The sequence below is a fragment of the Oncorhynchus tshawytscha genome, linkage group LG15 (genome assembly GCF_018296145.1).
Source record: "Oncorhynchus tshawytscha isolate Ot180627B linkage group LG15, Otsh_v2.0, whole genome shotgun sequence".
Taxonomy (NCBI): Eukaryota; Metazoa; Chordata; class Actinopteri; order Salmoniformes; family Salmonidae; genus Oncorhynchus; species Oncorhynchus tshawytscha.
In genome coordinates this window covers 8138520-8157568 of record NC_056443.1, presented here as the reverse complement: position 1 = coordinate 8157568, position 19049 = coordinate 8138520, and the positions used below count along the sequence as shown (strand labels likewise).

At 46.6% G+C, this 19049-nt stretch overlaps 1 protein-coding gene across 2 annotated transcripts in view; it reads right to left on the bottom strand.

The window, feature by feature from the left end:
- The window catches only part of LOC112215036 (cGMP-inhibited 3',5'-cyclic phosphodiesterase A), an 81602-nt gene extending 63708 nt beyond the window's left edge, over nucleotides 1–17894 (bottom strand). For both annotated transcript variants that reach the window (XM_042298064.1, XM_042298065.1), the window contains exon 1: nucleotides 16451–17894. In XM_042298064.1, the coding sequence (XP_042153998.1) occupies nucleotides 16451–17371 (921 nt within the window). In that variant the 5' untranslated portion in view covers nucleotides 17372–17894. The remainder of the gene's footprint in view (nucleotides 1–16450) is intronic.
- Between the last annotated feature and the right edge of the window lie 1155 nt (nucleotides 17895–19049).

Below are 19049 nucleotides of genomic sequence, written 5' to 3'. Positions count from 1 at the left end.
GAGTGATCATTGGGTTCTTGGTCACCTCCCTGACCAAAGCCCTTCTCCCCTGATTGCTCAGTTTGGCTGGGCAGTCAGCTCTAAGAAGAGTCTTGGTGGTTCCAAACCACTGTGTTCTTGGGGACCTTCAACGCTGCAGACATTTTTTGGTACACTTCCCCAGATCTGTGCCTCGATACAATCATGTCTCGGAGCTCGACGGACAAATATTTCGACCTCATGTCTTGGTTTTTGCTCTGACATGCACTGTCAACTGTGGGACCGTATATAGACAGGTATGTGCCTTTCCAAATCATGTCCAATCAATTGAATTTACCACAGGTGAACTACAATGAAGTTTAATAAACATCTCAAGGATGATCCATGGAAACAGGATGCACCTGAGCTCAATTTTGAGTCTCATAGCAAAGGGTCCGAATACTTATGTAAATATGGTATTTCTGTTTAAAAAATATAAATAAATGTCCAAACATTTCTACAAACCTATTTTCACTTTGTCATTATGGGGTATTGTGTGTCAATTAATGAGGGGAAAAAACAATTTAATCAATTCTAGAATAAGGCTGTAACGTATCAAATTGTGGGAAAAGTTAAGGGGTCTGAATACTTTCCGAAAGCGCTGTAGATCACTTTCCCGGTTCTGATTCTGTTCCTAGAAAAATTACGTTATATTCCGGTTTTCGGTTCTGTTCCCTGAACCGGTTCCAACCCCTGATAAAAAACAGCTTTTCTAGGAAAACTGAACTCCCCTAATCCTTTGCTTCTGAGTAATACCACCACTAGACGCCCCAACGCCCATCACAACAACATAATCCAATATAAGAAGGGCTTCTGCCCTGAATGAGACTGGAGAGAGGGAGGGGGACACAGAAAGAGAGAGGGGGGGGTAAACAGAGAGGGGGATAGGGGAGAGACAGAATAAGAGAGAAGGGAAAGAGGGGGGGAGAAAGAGAAGGAGAGAGAGAGGAATTAGGAGTGACTGGATGGCTGGAGGAAACAGTGAATGGCTGGTGAATGGACGAGAGAGACATCATGCCTGGAGGACCACACTGACATAAACACAGACAGTGACAGGCCCCACAGTGCCAAACAACACAGCTAACCACATGATCCTGACGATTGTGTGTGTGTTTGTGTGTGTTTGTGTGTTCTGTGTGTGTGAGAGAGGAAAGCGAGTGGTGTGTGTGGTCTGTGTGTGTTCCCCTCCTAATGGCCCGTACAGACGTCAGAGCCGTGGTCTGTCCCCTGGTCTGTTCCACAGATGAGCACTAACGATGACGCTCCTTGCCTCTCACAATGTCTTCCCACAGCCACAAAAACAGCAAAAGGGAGAAGAGAAGATGGAGAGACAAACGAAAAGACAAAGATGGAGAGAGAGAGACGGAGAGATGGCGAGAAGAGAGAGGGAGTTCAGAGAGAGGTAACTAAGGATAAAGAAAGTGTGAGAGGTGTCTCCTTTTAAGGGTATGAAAGTGTGAAGTCTGTTGCTTGTTGGACTGGGTGATTGGGTCTTGACGCTTGTCAATGTTCAGTGTTCGCAGAACGAAAACTCACACACCACAGACAACCATAACAACCATGAGTCAACCACAGCGGAACACCAACCCTGTGGGCCCAAGTGATCACCCTAAATATGATCAAACATCTCGGCACACGTCAAGCTAGGATTTGCTCCAGTATGATAGCACACCACAGAGAGCTGCGTTTTGAACCACCTTGTTGTGGTTCCCATAGGGATGCACACACTATGCTTGACATACAGGGTTAAAGGCAGAGGTTAACATCAGCTGGTTATCCAACCTGACATCCACTGGGACCACTGTTTAACCCACGGAGGCAGGACAAAGCTCCTGGGTGCATATGTTCGATCATGACTCGAGCCATGAACATGAACACACACACACACACACACACACACACACACACACACACACACACACACACTCACACACAGGGTGTGTTTTGCAGGTCTGTTAGGGATTACTGCTCCTGTGTTTATTTGACCAGGCCAGCCCTCCTGTTGGCTGCCCGCCTGTCTTGTTCGCTCTTCTGCACGTCTGTTTGAAATGTCAGATGGGCAGAAAACGATGGAGGGACGAGAGCGGTGTGTGTGTGTGTGTGTGTGTGTGTGTGTTCTGCCTCGGAGCTGGACATGAAACATAAACCAACAGCTGCAAAGAGCAAATGTCCCTGCTTTTAGATGAAAAGAGCTTTCTCTTTGTTTATGAGAGAACGATGCTCTTTATGGCTCCTTCATTATTTAGATAGTTTGGCAACACCGTTTTTACTGAGCAATGGAGTCTAACAGCAGACCAGACCAGTGAACTTACTCATCTAACGGACAAAGCTTACATCAGTCAGACAGACAGACACAATAAGTATTAGAAAACAATTTCAACCAAACCAAATTGAGAGGCATTGAATGTTGTGGCTGAACATCCTACCTGCAAATGGGGCGATGGGGTCAAAGCCAACTCTCCAGTACATGCCCTACGATGAGCCCTCCCAGGCCCGGGGACCTACTAAGTGATTGGAATAGCCTAATGTTCTGACTAACGAGATGTATTGACAGTATATATTTATATCATCAAATCATCCTTTCTGATAAAATCAGAGCAGTAGTGGTAATAAAATAGACTACAGGATAAACCTTGTAGATAGGATTTATGGATAAATGCTTTTGCACATAGCTAAAGCACAGATGAAGAAGGTAGCTAAAGTGCGTAGCATGAAGCACAGGGCAGGTGGATAGATCTGCCGACTATGTGGGTCTCCTGTGGGGTTGGTAGAGAGGTACCGTGAACAAAGTTACGGGCCCAGGACCCGGGCTTTCAGTACTTTGAGAAGCATGAGTATAAAGAGTGTATTTCTAAACACAAACGACCATCCTCCACCCCAGCCCTACATGATGGTCCACCCCAGCCCTACATGATGGTCCACTCCAGCCCCAGCCCCACATGATGGTCCACCACAGCCCCACATGATGGTCCACCCCAGCCCTACATACATCCACAGCCCACAGCCCTACATGATGGTCCACTCCAGCCCTACATGATGGTCCACTCCAGCCCTACATGATGGTCCACCCCAGCCCCACATGATGGTCCACCACAGCCCCCACATGATGGTCCACCCCAGCTGATGGTCTAGCCCTATGATGGTCCACCCAGCCCTAGCCCTGATGGTCATGATGGTCCACCACAGCCACCCCAGCCCTATGATGGTCCACCACAGCCCCACAGCCCCACATTATGTTCCACCCCAGCCCTACATGATGGTCCACCCCAGCCCTACATGATGGTCCACCACAGACCTACATGATGGTCCACCCCAGCCCTACATGATGGTCCACCACAGCCCTATATAATAGTCAACCCCAGCCCTACATGATTATCCACCCCAGCCCTACATGATGGTCCACCCCAGCCCTACATGATGGTCCACCACAGCCCTACATGATGGTCCACCCCAGCCCTACATGATGGTCCACCCCAGCCCCACATGATGGTCCACCACAGCCCTACATGATGATCCACCCCAGCCCTACATGATGGTCCACCACAGCCCTACATGATGATCCACCCCATCCCTACATAATGGTCCACCCCAGCCCTATATGGTGGTCCACCACAGCCCTACATGATGGTCCACCACCCCAGATGGTCCCCCCAGCATGATGGTCCACCACAGCCCTACATGATGGTCCACCCAGCCCCACATAATGCCCCCTACATGATGGTCCACCCCAGCCCTACATGATGGTCCACTACAGCCCTACATGATGGTCCACTACAGCCCTATATGATGGTGCACCCCAGCACTACATGATGGTCCACTACAGCCCTATATGATGGTGCACCCCAGCCCTACATGATGGTCCACTACAGCCCTATATGATGGTGCACCCCAGCCCTACATGATGGTCCAATACAGCCCTACATGATGGTCCACCCCAGCCCCACATAATGGTCCACCACAGCCCTACATGATGGTCCACCCCAGCCCTACATGATGGTCCACTACAGCCCTACATGATGGTCCACCCCAGCCCCACATAATGGTCCACCACAGCCCTACATGATGGTCCACCCCAGCCCGACATGATGGTCCACCCCAGCCCCACATAATGGTCCACCACAGCCCTACATAATGGTGCACCCCAGCCCCACATAATGGTCCACCACAGCCCTACATGATGATCCACCCCATCCCTACATAATGGTCCACACCAGCCCTATATGGTGGTCCACCCCAGCCCTACATGATGGTCCACCACAGCCCTACATGATGGTCCACCCCAGCCCCACATAATGGTCCACCACAGCCCTACATAATGGTCCAACCCAGCCCCACATAATGGTCCAGCCCTACATGATGGTCCACCCCAGCCCTACATGATGGTCCACCCCAGCCCCACATGATGGTCCACCCCAGCCCTACATGATGGTGCGCCCCAGCCCCACATGATGGTCCACCCCAGCCCTACATGACGGTCCACCCCAGCCCTACATGATGGTCCACCACAGCCCCACACGATGGTCCACCACAGCCCTACATGATGGTTCACCCCAGCACCACATGATGGTCCACCCCAGCCCCACATGATGGCCCGTTCCATCACAGACACATCGGGAAAATCAGGCCAAAATGAATCAGTGCGAGCACACACACACAGAGAGAGAGATCTGCCTTACATAACAGTGTGTGATTGCAGCTGAGGACACCACTCCCTCTCTAACTCCATCTTTCAGAGGATGCCACTCCTCTGAAAGATAGACAGAGAGAGAGTTAGAGAGAGAGTGAGGTAGAGAGTGAGAGTTAGAGAGAGACACAAATCTACCGCTAAGCATGCAGGGTGAGATGTAGAGGGACAGGACATTGAGACTTATGTAATGACCAGTGCAGTTTATGTGGGTTGGTACAGGGCCTTTCCTACTCTGGTTGAAGGCAAGGGAGAGAGATGGTTGGCTCTTAATTTCATATCAGTCCCAAACTCCCCGTGCCACTAGAGTTAACACATTACCCTGTGTCATCATGTTGTGTTGTCCCAAGTTTGTGTTAAATTGCATTTATAAGCAAATTCTGCACAGCGTCATCAGCCCAGCAGCTGTGAGGTAACGAGCCACCAGTCAGCCATCTCTCTCACTCACACACACACACGCAATTGTTATTACAGAGCATTCATCTGGCCTGAGTTTTAAAGTGACTCTCCCTGCTCTGGAACACATTAGGCTTTCTGGAAGTAATTCATGGGGGATGGAGGTTTGTGTTTGTGTGTGCGCGTGTGGCAGCTGGGCCACAACTGAGGATGCAACGCACCCCCCATCCTCCACACCAAAACAACTGACACGATAGCTACTCCGGTTGAAAACCTGGCAAAAAAAAAATTAAAATCTGGTTTCTCCCTATGGCCTCATAAAACGTGTCCAGTGTATGAAAAAGCTGAAAAATGCAGTGTGTCGGCAAATAAAAACAAACAAATAAAAAAGGCCAAATGTTCACCAGCCTGATGAGGTCATCTTCAAGCGCCTTCCGTCACTGTATTCAGTCCCTGCATACGTCTGTGCTCAGAATGCCTTGACTTGTATACGCAAAATTACCATCCAAATACCAGGGAATAACTACTTCTCCAACAACACAGAACAGAGCAGGTCTGGCAGGCTGGCTGAAGGATAGGGCAGAGTGAACAGCCACTGTCTTAGTGCTTTCTCTACTTCGCTCTGTGCATTTCAGGCCTTACATACAACACAGAGGGCCTTCAGAAAGTATTCACATCCTTAACTTTTTCCACATTTTGTTGTGTTACAGACTGAATTTAAAATGGATTGAGATTGTGTCACTGGCATACCCCATAATGTAAAAATGGAATTATGCTTTTAGACATTTTTACAAATTCATAAAAAATGAAAAGCTGAAATGTCTTGAGTCAAAAAGTATTCAACCCCTTTGTTATGACAGGCCTGAATCAGTTCAGAAGTAAACATGTGCTTAACAAGTCACATAACAAGATGCATGGACTTCCTCTGTGTGCAATAATATGACTATGTCTACCTCATCTCAGTACCCCACACATATAAGTATCTGTTTTTAATTACACTTTGGATGGTGTATCACTACATCAATAAATAAATACAGGCATCCTTCCCAACTCAGTTGCCAGAGAGGAAGGAAACCGCTCAGTGATTTCACCATGAGGCCAATGGTGACTTTTAAACAGTTACAAAGTTTAATGGCTGTGATATGGGGAATGGGTAAACAACATGGGAAGTACGCCACAATACTGACCTAAATGACAGAGTGAAAAGAAAGAAGCCTGTATAGAATAAAAAATAGTGGCCTAGTTACAGTCTTGACTTAAATTGGCTTGAAAATCTATGGAAAGACTTCAAAATGGCTGTCTAGCAATGATCAACAACCAACCTGACAGAGCTTGAAGAATTTAAAAAATAATAATGTGCAAATTCAAAAAAGATGTTTCACTTTGTCATTATGGGGTATTGAGTGTAGATGGTTGAGAATAAAAATATTTCATCAATTTTGAATTCAGGCTGTAACACAACAAAATGTGGAATAAGTCAGAGTATGAATACTTTCTGAAGGCACTGTACATGTACAGCGCATTCGGAAAGTATTCAGGCCCCTACCATTATTCCATATTTTGTTATGTTACAATTTTATTTAAAAATGGATTACATTTTTTAAAATGTTATTGTCATCCTTGAGATGTTTCTAAAACTTGATTGGAGTCAACCTGTGGTACATTCAATTGATTGGACATGATTTGGAAAGGCACACACCTGTCTATATAAGATTCCCACAGTTGACAGTGCATGTCAGAGCAAAAACCAAGCCATGAGGTAGAAGGAAATGTCCGTAGAGTTCCGAGACAGGATTGTGTCGAGGCACAGATCTGGGGAAGGGTACCAAAAACGTTCTGCAGCATTGAAGGTCCCCAAGAACACAGTGGTGTCCATCATTCTTAAATGGAAGAAGTTTGGAACCACCAAGACTCTTCCTAGAGCTGGCCGCACGTCCAAACTGAGCAATCGGGGGAGAAGGGCCTTGGTCAGGGAAGTGACCATGAACCAGATGGTCACTCTGACAGAGTTCCAGAGTTCCTCTGTGGAGATAAGAGAACCTTCCAGAAGGACAAACATCTGTGGAGCACTCCACTAATCAGGCCTTTATGGTAGAGTGGCCAGACGGAAGCCACTCCTCAGTAAAAGGCACATGACAGCCTACTTGGACATGAGAAACAAGATTCTCTGGTCTGATGAAACGAAGATTGAACTCACGTCTGGAGGACATCTTGCACCATCCCTACGGTGAAGCATGGTGGTGGTGGCAGCATCATTCTGTGGAGATGTTATTCAGAAGCAGGGAGTGGGAGACTAGTCAAGATTGAGGGAAAGATGAACGGAGTAAAGTATAGAGAAATCCTTGATGAAAACCTGCTCCAGAGCAGAGCAGGACCTCGGAAGGTGAACCTTCATCCCAGTCTAACAGGACAACGAACCTAAGCACACAGCCAAGACAACGCAGAAGTGGCTTTGGGACAAGTCTCTGAATGTCCTTGAGTGCGCCAGCCAGAGCCCAGACATGAACCCAGTTGAACATCTCTGGAGAGACCTGAAAATAGCTGTGCAGCTATCCAACCTGACAAAGCTTGAGAGGATCTGTAGAGAAGAATGGGAGAAACTTCCCAAATACAGGTGTGCCAAGCGTCATACCCAAGAAGACTTGAGGCTGTAATCGCTGCCAAAGTTGCTTCAACATAGTACTAAGTAAAGGGTCTGAATACTTATGTAAATGTGATATCAGTTTTTTATTTTTAATAAATTAGCAAACCTTTCTACAAACCAATTTTTGCTTTGTCATTATGGGGTATTGTGTATAGATTGATGAGGGAAAAAAACGTTTGAATCAACTTTAGAATAAGGCTGTAACATAACAAAATGTTTAAAAGGTCAAGGGGGTCTGAATATTTTCAGAACGCACTGTATATCCTTTCGCGTCCACAGAAATAGTTAGAACCCATGACCTTAAAGATATCCGGGGTCAAAACAGCTTCCGTTAAGAATACCATCACAAAGTTTACCTATATACTATTCACTGTTTTTAAGATGATGCATCTGAGCAATATCCCTTCATCCATATGCTAAGCTACGTAAGCTAACGTATGACTCATTGATTGTTCCAAGACATCTGCATCCAATACTAGTACATTGGTGCCTTGCCAAAACAAGACAACAACTTATTAGCTTACGCAGAAACAGGCAAGTAGCCTACTGTCCCTATCTAATCCCAGAACCATTTCTCAGGATAAAGATCTGGTCCTACCTAGTGTAACCCAGCAGCAGGTTCTCTTTGGCTCCAGGAACAGACAGCTTTGTGCAATTCACTGCATTGCGCACGTCTCCATTGTGTTTTGCGTAAAAGCAGCATTACACAAGCAAGGAGAGTAATGGAAGTGGAAAAACACTACCAGCTGCATGTGATGCAATTACGCTGGCAATTACCTGATAGACAACCACAGCACCAGGCACTGTGGAGCCTTGGAGGAGGCAGGGTTCAGGCAGGGCAAACACTGCAGCTCAGCAGACTGATGACAGAGCATAAGCACTGGGCAACTCAAGAGGGCTAGCCTGGAACCCTCTTGGTCCACAGAAAGCTCAATTCAGAAATGTATGAGATTTTATTCTGAAGCATCAACAATCTGCCATGTCAATTTTTCAAACATTTATTTGGCCAGGCAAGCCAATGAGAACTAATTATATTTTACAATAAAGACCTGGTTATACAGTAGGAACATTTAAAAAACACTCATCGCTCAAACACACACACACACACACACACCGAACCCAATAACGCTGCATGTTCAACTGGGCCATAGTAACGTGATCGGTGGACAGGAGCTATGGTTTATGAGGACTCCTCCACGGTTTATGAGGACTCCTCCACGGTTTATGAGGACTCCTCCACGGTTTATGAGGACTCCTCCACGGTTTATGAGGACTCCTCCATGGTTTATGAGGACTCCTCCATGGTTTATGAGGACTCCTCCATGGTTTATGAGGACTCCTCCATGGTTTATGAGGACTGTAGTCACCTGGAAGGCTTCTCAAGGACAGTTCTCCAATGCTGCTGATCTAGGTGCTTGAGCCATTATAAGAGGACGCTATCATAGACATTTAGAGAAATCTATCATATTTTATCATTACACTTATGATTCATCGGAATTCACACAATTGATCACATTAGCTGTCTGTTCCCTCCAATGAACTGAGAAAAACACCCGTTGCATAATTATTTTAATAAACGCCTCCTTTCAACAACAAAAAATCTGACCACGCATCAGTCCACCTCCTCGTACGCTGACTGAGACTCCTCCATGCCTCTCCTCCTGAACATGGCATTGTGCTGTGCGGTGTTACACGGCAGCAGTTAGCCCACTTCTCTCTCTAATTAAAATAGACTCAGAGAAAACAAACCCTGCACCAAAATCCTTCAACCTTTTTTTTTTCTAGCCTCTCCCTCGCTCTCCCTGGCTCTCACTCGTTTTCAGACGGACAAACAGATGTACAGACCTGGTTTCTGTTAAAGGCTGGCTTTCTTCCCCCCCCCCCATCTGCCGGGCATATTTTCAAACTAAAACACACCATTGAGTGGGTAACAGTACGCTCCTTGTCTGGGGCCAGGGGCTCATATGGCTGGCCAGCAGGGTAGCAACTCTGTATATGGGGAGAGGGGAGCACATTGAGGGGAGAGGGGAGAGAGGAGAGGCTAGCCGGGAGCAGGGTGAAGGGAGTAGGAAGTTGGGAGCAGGGAGCAGGGGAGAGAGGAGGAGGGGGTAGGGAGCAAGAAGCGGGGGAGATGGGATCTGGACAGGGGCCAGTCCAGGTTAAATAAACAAGCTGCCTCTCAGCAGTGGGCTTAGCAGCCCTACAGCTAGTCAGCTAGAGTTGGGGCTTGAGTGTTCTCTCTCTCTCTCGCTGGTACACTCATACACACACACACACATCCACATGTGGGTACACAATTATGCATACACATTTTGCACATACCGGTATGTGGGCAAACCAGTATGGTACTGACGCAAACATATGTGTACACAGACATAAACGCGCCATCACAATCATGCAAACATGGAGCATACGCTCAGCTGCCCAGGCAAGCATACAGACACATCCCATCCCTCCTGTTTCACATGTGAGTGATGTTGACGTGAGTCTGATAATGAACTCCTAATGAGGAGGATAAGTCAGACTGTGACAACCGGAGGCAGAATTTCTCTTTGGGATGACTCTGGTCTCTAACTCCCGACACAAGAGACTATACAGGCATCTGCTATGTTTCACTAGTGAATAGAAAGCGAAAACAACCCAAATCCTAATGTACCTTCAGGTACTGGATAGAAAAAAACAAGTACATGGAAAAGAAGCATTGTCTGTATGGGAGACACTGCCTTGGCAGCCGCGGCAGAAACTGTAGAAATGTTTAAGTGTTCGGAGTGAGTGTGTGTTAGTATTTGAGTGTGGTGTCTGTTAGTGTTTTAGTGAGCAGAGCGGCGCTGTGGTGTGTTTATAGGAACAGTGGTGAGGTTTCACAGGGCAGCTAGGCTGCTGTCCTGTTATGACTGACATCTTTGGTAGACTTGGCAGGAAACTGTTCTCCCTCCTCCCTTTCTCTCCATCTCTCTCACATCTTTCACCACTCTCCATCACCCATCCTTCTCTTCCCCACTTGCTCTCTGCCCTCCATTCCTCCCTCCTTCTCCACCTACCTCTGGCCTGAATGAGGGGGTCCATTCCTCCCTCCTTCTCCACCTACCTCTGGCCTGAATGAGGGGGTCCATTCCTCCCTCCTTCTCCACCTACCTCTGGCCTGAATGAGGGGGTCCATTCCTCCCTCCTTCTCCACCTACCTCTGGCCTGAATGAGGGGTCCATTCCTCCCTCCTTCTCCACCTACCTCTGGCCTGAATGAGGGGGTCCATTCCTCCCTCCTTCTCCACCTACCTCTGGCCTGAATGAGGGGGTCCATTCCTCCCTCCTTCTCCACCTACCTCTGGCCTGAATGAGGGGGTCCATTCATTATTTTTTTCTCTTCATAAGAGCTACAGCTGCACACCTGGTGACAAAAGGGCACGGCTCTCTCTTCTCTTGCTCGCTGTCTATCTTTCTTTAGCTCTCCTATCCTTTACCCCTGCCTGTCGGGTATCAATCTAGATCTTCCGTTGTCGCTCCTTCTCTGCATCTCCCCCTCTCTCTCTCGTTGCTTCTCCCTCCCACTCTCTTCTTCCCCTGCATCTCTCTATACCTCCCTACCTCAACCTCTCCGTCTCGCTTCCTCTCCAGGACCGTGTACCAGTGGTGCTGTTCTCTGAGACTCGGGTCGCTGTGCAGCGCTGGGTTTTTTAAATGAATGAGGTTTGGCAGCCGGCGGGCCCATCAAACAGCTGAAGCTACACATTCCTCGGACGCCCTCTCACAGTCGCAGCTAGGCCCCTCTCACTCACAACCAAAATAAGTTTGGCCGTGCTGAGCTTGTGTGTATGTGTGCGTGTGTGTGTGTGTGTGTGTGTGTGTGTGTGTGTGTGTGTGTGTGTGTGCGTAAAAGATCCCTCTGTCCATTCACACACAGACAAGCTCAATTAAACAGAGAAGGCTAGGCAGACTAATAAAGTCAACATTCAGCATGTCTAGTCATCAGGTAGAAAAGACACCCTCTCTGCTTCCGACAAGATGAAAACAGGTGAATGTACACTATGACAACATGTAGAGGAATATGCTCAACACACACACAAGCTCGGCACGGCCAAGCTTATTTTGTTGGTGAGTGACCGGCCTAGCTGTGACACACACACAAGAAGCCACTACGTTAAGTACAAACCGGTTCTAAGTTGATCTGTTTTTGTACAGATGTAGGATCTTAATTTGAGCCAGTTTGCTACAGCATGAAAATAATCCTGCAGCAACAGGAAATGTGAATAATTATGTGGATTATAATTAATGTACATTTTTGTAGGGGTTGATACATTTTTCTTAAGGGAAAATCAAGTCGAATTTCAAATTGGGATTTACAAATTCCAGAAAGCCTTTTTAAACCTCAAATACATTACAAGCTTTACATTTCCTGCATTTCAGGAACGTTCTCATGCAACAGGGGCATCAAAATAAGATCCTACATCTGTACACGATCCAGGCCCTTTTGGGGACTATAGTCTAAACCTATGAGGGCAGATAGAATAGTCCAGCCTACTAACCTTGTATCAGTGGCACAGAAATTCAGGAATCTATGGCACAGAGCGTAATGTGGCGGGTCTCTGTGGGAATGAATGTGCGTCATTGAGAGAATAGTGTTTCCCTCAAATAGATTCTAGCTGCACCCTTTTCTCCTTCAAATTTAACCGAATCACACCCTCTCTCTCTTTCCTCTCTATCTGTCATTCTCTCTCTCTCTCTCTGTCATTCCCTCTCTCTCTCTGTCATTCCCTCTCTCTCTGTCATTCCCTCTCTCTCTGTCATTCCCTCTCTCTCTGTCATTCCCTCTCTCTCTCTGTCATTCCCTCTCTCTCTCTGTCATTCCCTCTCTCTCTCTGTCATTCCCTCTCTCTCTCTGTCATTCCCTCTCTCTCTCTCTGTCATTCCCTCTCTCTCTCTGTCATTCCCTCTCTCTCTCTGTCATTCCCTCTCTCTCTCTGTCATTCCCTCTCTCTCTCTGTCATTCCCTCTCTCTCTCTGTCATTCCCTCTCTCTCTCTGTCATTCCCTCTCTCTCTCTGTCATTCCCTCTCGCTCTGTCATTCCCTCTCTGTCATTCCCTGTCATTCCCTCTCTCTCTCTGTCATTCCCTCTCTCGCTCTGTCCTTCCCTCTCGCTCTGTCCTTCCCTCTCGCTCTGTCCTTCCCTCTCGCTCTGTCCTTCCCTCTCGCTCTGTGTCATTCCCTCTCTCTCTGTCATTCCCTCTCTCTCTGTCATTCCCTCTCTCTCTCTGTCATTCCCTCTCTCTCTCTGTCATTCCCTCTCTCTCTCTGTCATTCCCTCTCTCTCTGTCATTCCCTCTCTCTCTCTGTCATTCCCTCTCTCTCTCTGTCATTCCCCCTCTCTCTCTCTGTCATTCCCTCTCTCTCTCTCTCTCACTGTGGCGTAGAAATATTTAGACGTTTGATGATTAGGTAATATACAGTTAGAAAATTGAACAAAATCCAGAACTGTTTGGACTGTTGGAGCCCCAACTCTTTTTCAAGCATTCAGCTATTTTAGCAGAAGCATTGTTATAATGTGTGGCATTGTATAATATACAGTCCTCTGTGTGTGTGGATGGGTAAGATGAAAATGAGAACCAAGGCAGAAACTAATCTCATAAAATGGATTTTTTAAAAGTCCTACTTACAACGTCTCTATTACTGAGCCTAAGTTTGGATTGAATCCGCCCGGAACTTACTAGAAAAGGCTATTTCCTCGAATCATATCCCTCTAGAAGCCTCTGCTAAAACACAAACAACTTTTGCAGCTAGCTAGTCCACTGCAGCGCTATCACACAGCTACTCACACTGTCTCCGCATGCACTCAAGTCTAAAAGGAGATTTATATCATGATATGTCATTAGAAGTGCTCTAGCGTTCTAAGAAATCCCCCAGAATTCATTAAAAAGCTATTTATGAAGCAGTCACCTATCTGAAACGGTTTCATCTGACATTACAATGTCTTCCTCAAACTATACACGTATATTATACAGATGGTAATGATTTACTAAGAGCTGACTGTTCATAAAGCCTACCGTACACATCTATAAACACATCGTAAGCGTGACATTATGGCAACATTGAGAAAAACAATGGCGACAGGAGAGTTTGAAGTAGCATTGGAGGACTTCTTGGAGCTGTTTGATGCTGCAATGTAAAGCAAGAACACATCCTGGCAGGCAGTCAGAGGAGGCTGGCTCATAAATACTGCAGGAGGACAGGTTTATGAAATCCTATGCTTCTCTGAGGTGAGCAAGGACTGCACCCAGAGGAGAGCTGCACACACGCACACACACACACACACGATTAGTTTTTTTTAACCCTTGGGAAAAACACAAGGCTGCTTCTCAAATTATACCCTGAATCAATTTCCATTGCACTAAAAAACCACTCACTACAGAGAATACAGAATAATGTCCTACCATCATCGGTGACATATGATCATTTCCTACACTGTACAGCACATACAGTGACCCTGGTGACCGGCGACCAGGCCCTGTTTTTCAGACAGACTTGTTTTGATCCAGCCAGTGAGCCTCTCCTGGAGTAGCTAGCCTTCTCTCTCAAGAGGCTTACGCAACTCACTTCAAGGAGACGCCCGTGGAGGACAAGACACGCTGCCTGGGCCTCTCGCTCCGCACAGCACTCACCCTGACCAATCGCAAGGCCTCTTGAGTATCAAAGCTCCCGAAAACCAAGTCCTCTGAGAGTGGGGGGCCAATTTGTCAGGCCTCGTGTCGTGGTGTGTTGTTAGTGAGGTTGGTCAGCATCATTGAACACGATTTCGATCGGACGACCCCATCGCTAACACACTGTGTACAGTTCAGAAGGGATGTGCCCAAAGTCACTCAACAGTCAACACCAAAACACATGGCCTAAACACGTTGCAGTAAACATCCGTATGAAGCTATGGGCCAGCTGGGGCCTCTTACTTAAAAATAAGTCATTATATTTAAGACTTTGGACAGCGTGCTTATCCTGAGTACAAAGTACAATATCCCTGTGGATATCCATGTGGATTTTATATGTTCAATGTTGTTATTTTTTTACGCTCCTTTGCTGCAAAACCAATTCCCCTCTGGGACGAATAAATGTGAAACCTTTCGGAGACCGTCCGGTATCTGGCCCTTAATAGTGGGACATGCCGTCTGCCAACACAAAACGTCTGCTTGGATATTATCTCAACTTGGATACCTTTTTTTATTTTGGTTTTATTCTAAACTATCACCAGAGGGCGTAACGTCAATGGGAGGCAACACAGTGGTGGCTGCTGAGAAGGTGTGGAGGAGGTAGAGCTGTTGTGAACGTTTACGCGTGAAGATCAAGGGACGGCAAATCTAACGTCTATGAGACCGGTCGTCGTGGATTCACTTTGTTGTAGAAATGACAGTTGAGATGGCGCATTATGAACACTACCCACGGGTCTGGTTGACATACTAGAGTACCTCAGCTTCATATGGATGTGTTCATTCACATCATACATGCTGAGGAGGATTTTAAAAAAACGTCGCCAGCCGTACAGCATGTCTTCTCTGTTGTACAGCTCATACAGGCTGTATACTTGGGGAGCCCCATGCACAAAACATGTACATCTGCATTTAAAATGTAGCAGCTGTACTAAACTTTGGATTGCAATTCAATGACGAGAGAAGATTTCAGGCAGTATAAAAAAAAAAGTCCAGCATTGCACAAAATCTGTTCTTACAGACAGGAAACCCTTCTCAGGATACACAGCGTCCTTAGACATAAAATAAACAAAGCACGAGGCGGAATAAAACAGGCAAGGTCAGTAAATGCACTTGAATACAATAAAAAGATACTCTAGAATGTGTACCTTCACATTTAAGATTCATTCCTTGTTCATATAAACCACATTCAAGCCGGTCTGTAGAATGCATTTCCTGGTAACTACCATATAAAAAACACATGGATTACAGTAAACCACATTCAAGCCGGTCTGTAGAATGCATTTCCTGGTAACTACCATATAAAAAACACATGGATTACAGTAAACCACACAGAAATGTGTTTGATATCAGTATCTAACTACTGATAACCTTTTACAATTGGTGTGAGCTGACGTGAAAGCCATTCCTCTGAGCCAGAGCCACCCGGCCAGGTCAAACAAAAGGCCGGGTTTGAGGGCTGGTTATCAGCCCTGACTCTGTCTCAGGTGACCCACCCTGGTATGACTTACTACCTGAAGGGCAAAGCAATCCTTCACTAGATGGATGGACTGGACACACAGCATATACACTATACGGACCACTGGACAGTGGCATACAGTTGGTTTATCAAAAGCACAAACACATACTTGCCATTTGAACAGTGGCCTACTTTAAAATAGAACAGAAAAAGGCAGCCAGGGTCGGAACGTGCATACAGAGAGTATTTCCCTTTAATAGCGTAGATAAAGTGCTCATGGTAGAATCGGCACAAGTAAACACACGTGTTCTATATTCAGAGCAGCCTATAGGAATATTTGTCCGAGAAGAAGCTAAGCTTTGAGGCATCCCGCAAAGTAAGTCAAAGGACCCTCTAATGTAATAATAATATGCCTAATAATAATAACAATACGAGTCATAATCCTAATAATAATACATTCGGGCACAATGCATAAATTGTGGGCACATTTTTGTGTCATTCCCTTGCTCTAACCCAAACGAAAAAAAGCCAAACATTCAAATTATAGCTAAGCTTTTTACCTGTTCCCGTGGAATGCATGGGAGCGAGGTCCTTCGGTGGGACTTGCTGTTGCTGTGACTGTGCGCCATGTCTGAAGAGACCACTGAACTGGACCTTCGTCGCCTTTTAAACACGGGAATGATATTCTCTTCCTTCCCCGCTGTCACGTAGCTACAACCCGCCCCGAGTGGCACTGAGCCCGTCAGGAGCCGGTCAGCATACCTCGCTAGCAGGACCCCCAGCACTCCTACCAGGTACGCCAGGTAGGGTCTCCAGCTGGCCCGGATCTTGTTGAGGGAGATGAGAGACACAGTTCTGATGATACTGATGAAGACGATGACAGAAACCCCCTGTCCGAGTCTGACCACCATCAGCGCCCCGACGGCTAGACAGGATAGAACCACCACCGTGGCGGTGAAAGACAACAACTGGTCCTCCGCACCGTGTAGGAGAGACTGCGCGGCGGCTTCGCCGAAGTGACACACTGCCAACAGGAACACCGCGGTCCGGATCAGCACCCCGCAGCGGATCAGGTACAAGCCAACCCAAAAGAAGGCACATACGAGAGTGAAGACGGGGGACACGAGGTACCAAACGTTCAACAACAGTTCCACCACACAGGTCGCCACGAAATGAACTAGAGAACCAGACTCGCCGTTATTCTTGCTGTTACTGCTGCAACTCTCCTGCTCCACGTCCCAGTCCACCAATCTGACCAGCAAAGCAAGAATAACCGAAACAGAGCCCACACACACCGCGGACGACAGTCTTAGGGAACTCCATATATCTGCGAGTCTCAGCCACGACTGGCAGCCCGCGTCCTGATACAGAGGGGTGACACATGTTTTCACATAGCCGTTGCGCTCCACCGCCCGCGGGCATTTATCATGAGCGCTCCTTGATATACCTCTGCCGCTGTCAGCTTCCACTTCCATCGTCATCACACAGGGGGGACGAAGGAAGCGGCGTGAACTATATATTCACAGTGCGTAAATGTGAAAGGTTCAGCGCATTTTCATACACCATGTTTGACAGAGAGAGCCATAACGCGCGGCAATATGTGGGACTGTGCGCTACTGCTTGCGCGCCTCGAAATTATTGACCCATTTCTCCCCAAAACACACATAAAGTAGGCCACATAAAAATACAGAACACGAATGAACGAAAACACGTGCTGGAAAAAAGTTACGTTTCACTGTGTAGCCTTCAACAAACAAATATTTTCTATAGTCCTCCCTGCGCGAGAACAGCCTCCATCCAGTGAACCAGAAAGAGCAACTCTTGGCGATTCGCACATCTAGGCCACTGCCTGCATCTCCCTCTATCTCGCCCTCCCGCACAACACTCTCCTCTCTCCTTTGTGCCGCTCCGTCTGTTCCTCTCTCTCCGTATTATTTATCCCTCACGTTTCTTCTGCTCATCATAGGCTAGGCTACTCCTCTCCTCTTGAAGAAACAACAGCGGCGTTTGCCGAAGCGTGGCATACTGCTGCCCGGACGTAAACCAGGTTTACATAGACATTTCCTGACGTTTATTTTTTATTTGTTAAAGGAGATGAAATAGAGCCCCGGCTTGGTCCGGTGGCTCGAGAGGCGTCACAAAACAAATCAATGATGATGGTGATGGAATTTATTATAATTATGATAATGAATGCAATAGAGTTAGGCCTATTTCCACAAACATCAATTATACAATTTTCTGTAGGCTATGCTGGAAATAAATACCATGATGTCATGACAGTCGAAAATGGCTCGTGAGAATCCCAGTGCCGCTGGCAGAAAATCTCACATTTTTTCTATGGAAGGTTGAAATAATGCATATTAAACTCACTTGCATCATGGGCCACGTCATCCAATCCATATCCTGAAAATATGAGCTCATCTTACACCTCTTCTCTCATAGCGTATTTTATGAAAGCAATTAACTTCAGAGGGTAACCATTAGGCTATCTTTCACTTTTTATGATCTTATCAAAGTAATTGATTTTAGGGTATAAGCCAAATAAATATATTGTCATCAAAGAGGAGTCCAGGCAGGTGCAACTGAAGGACAATTCACATGATGTAAGACTGGATCTGACGGTTTGTGATGTGGGAAGAATGGCACCCTATTCACCATATAGTGAAAAGTAGTGCTTTACATAGGGAATCTGTGGCATTTGGGACCCAAGTTCGATTTTGTATATAAACTCCTCACCTATTTTGGTAGAATAGAACAACTTTGGTAAACAGTGTATTCAGAGAGGAAGGTGTTTCAGATTGTGTTTACAGTATGTCACAGGTAGCAGTCACACATCCAACCTCCCTCCCTACCAGCTCTGTGTTGTCACATTGTACCTTGTTAATGCTTGACCTTACATTTACTTTTTTATTTAACCCTTATTTTAACAGGTAAATTGACTGAGAATACATTCTCATTTACAGCAACAACCCGGGGAATAGTTACAGGGGAGAGGAAGAGCGATGAATGAGCCGATTGGAAGCTGGGGATGATTAGGTGGCCATGATGGTCTGAGGGCCAGATTGGGAATTTATCCAGGGCACCAGGGTTAACAACCCCTAAGTGCCAGGTCATCTGGTCCAAATACACCAAGACAGTCGTGAAGAGGGCACGACAAAA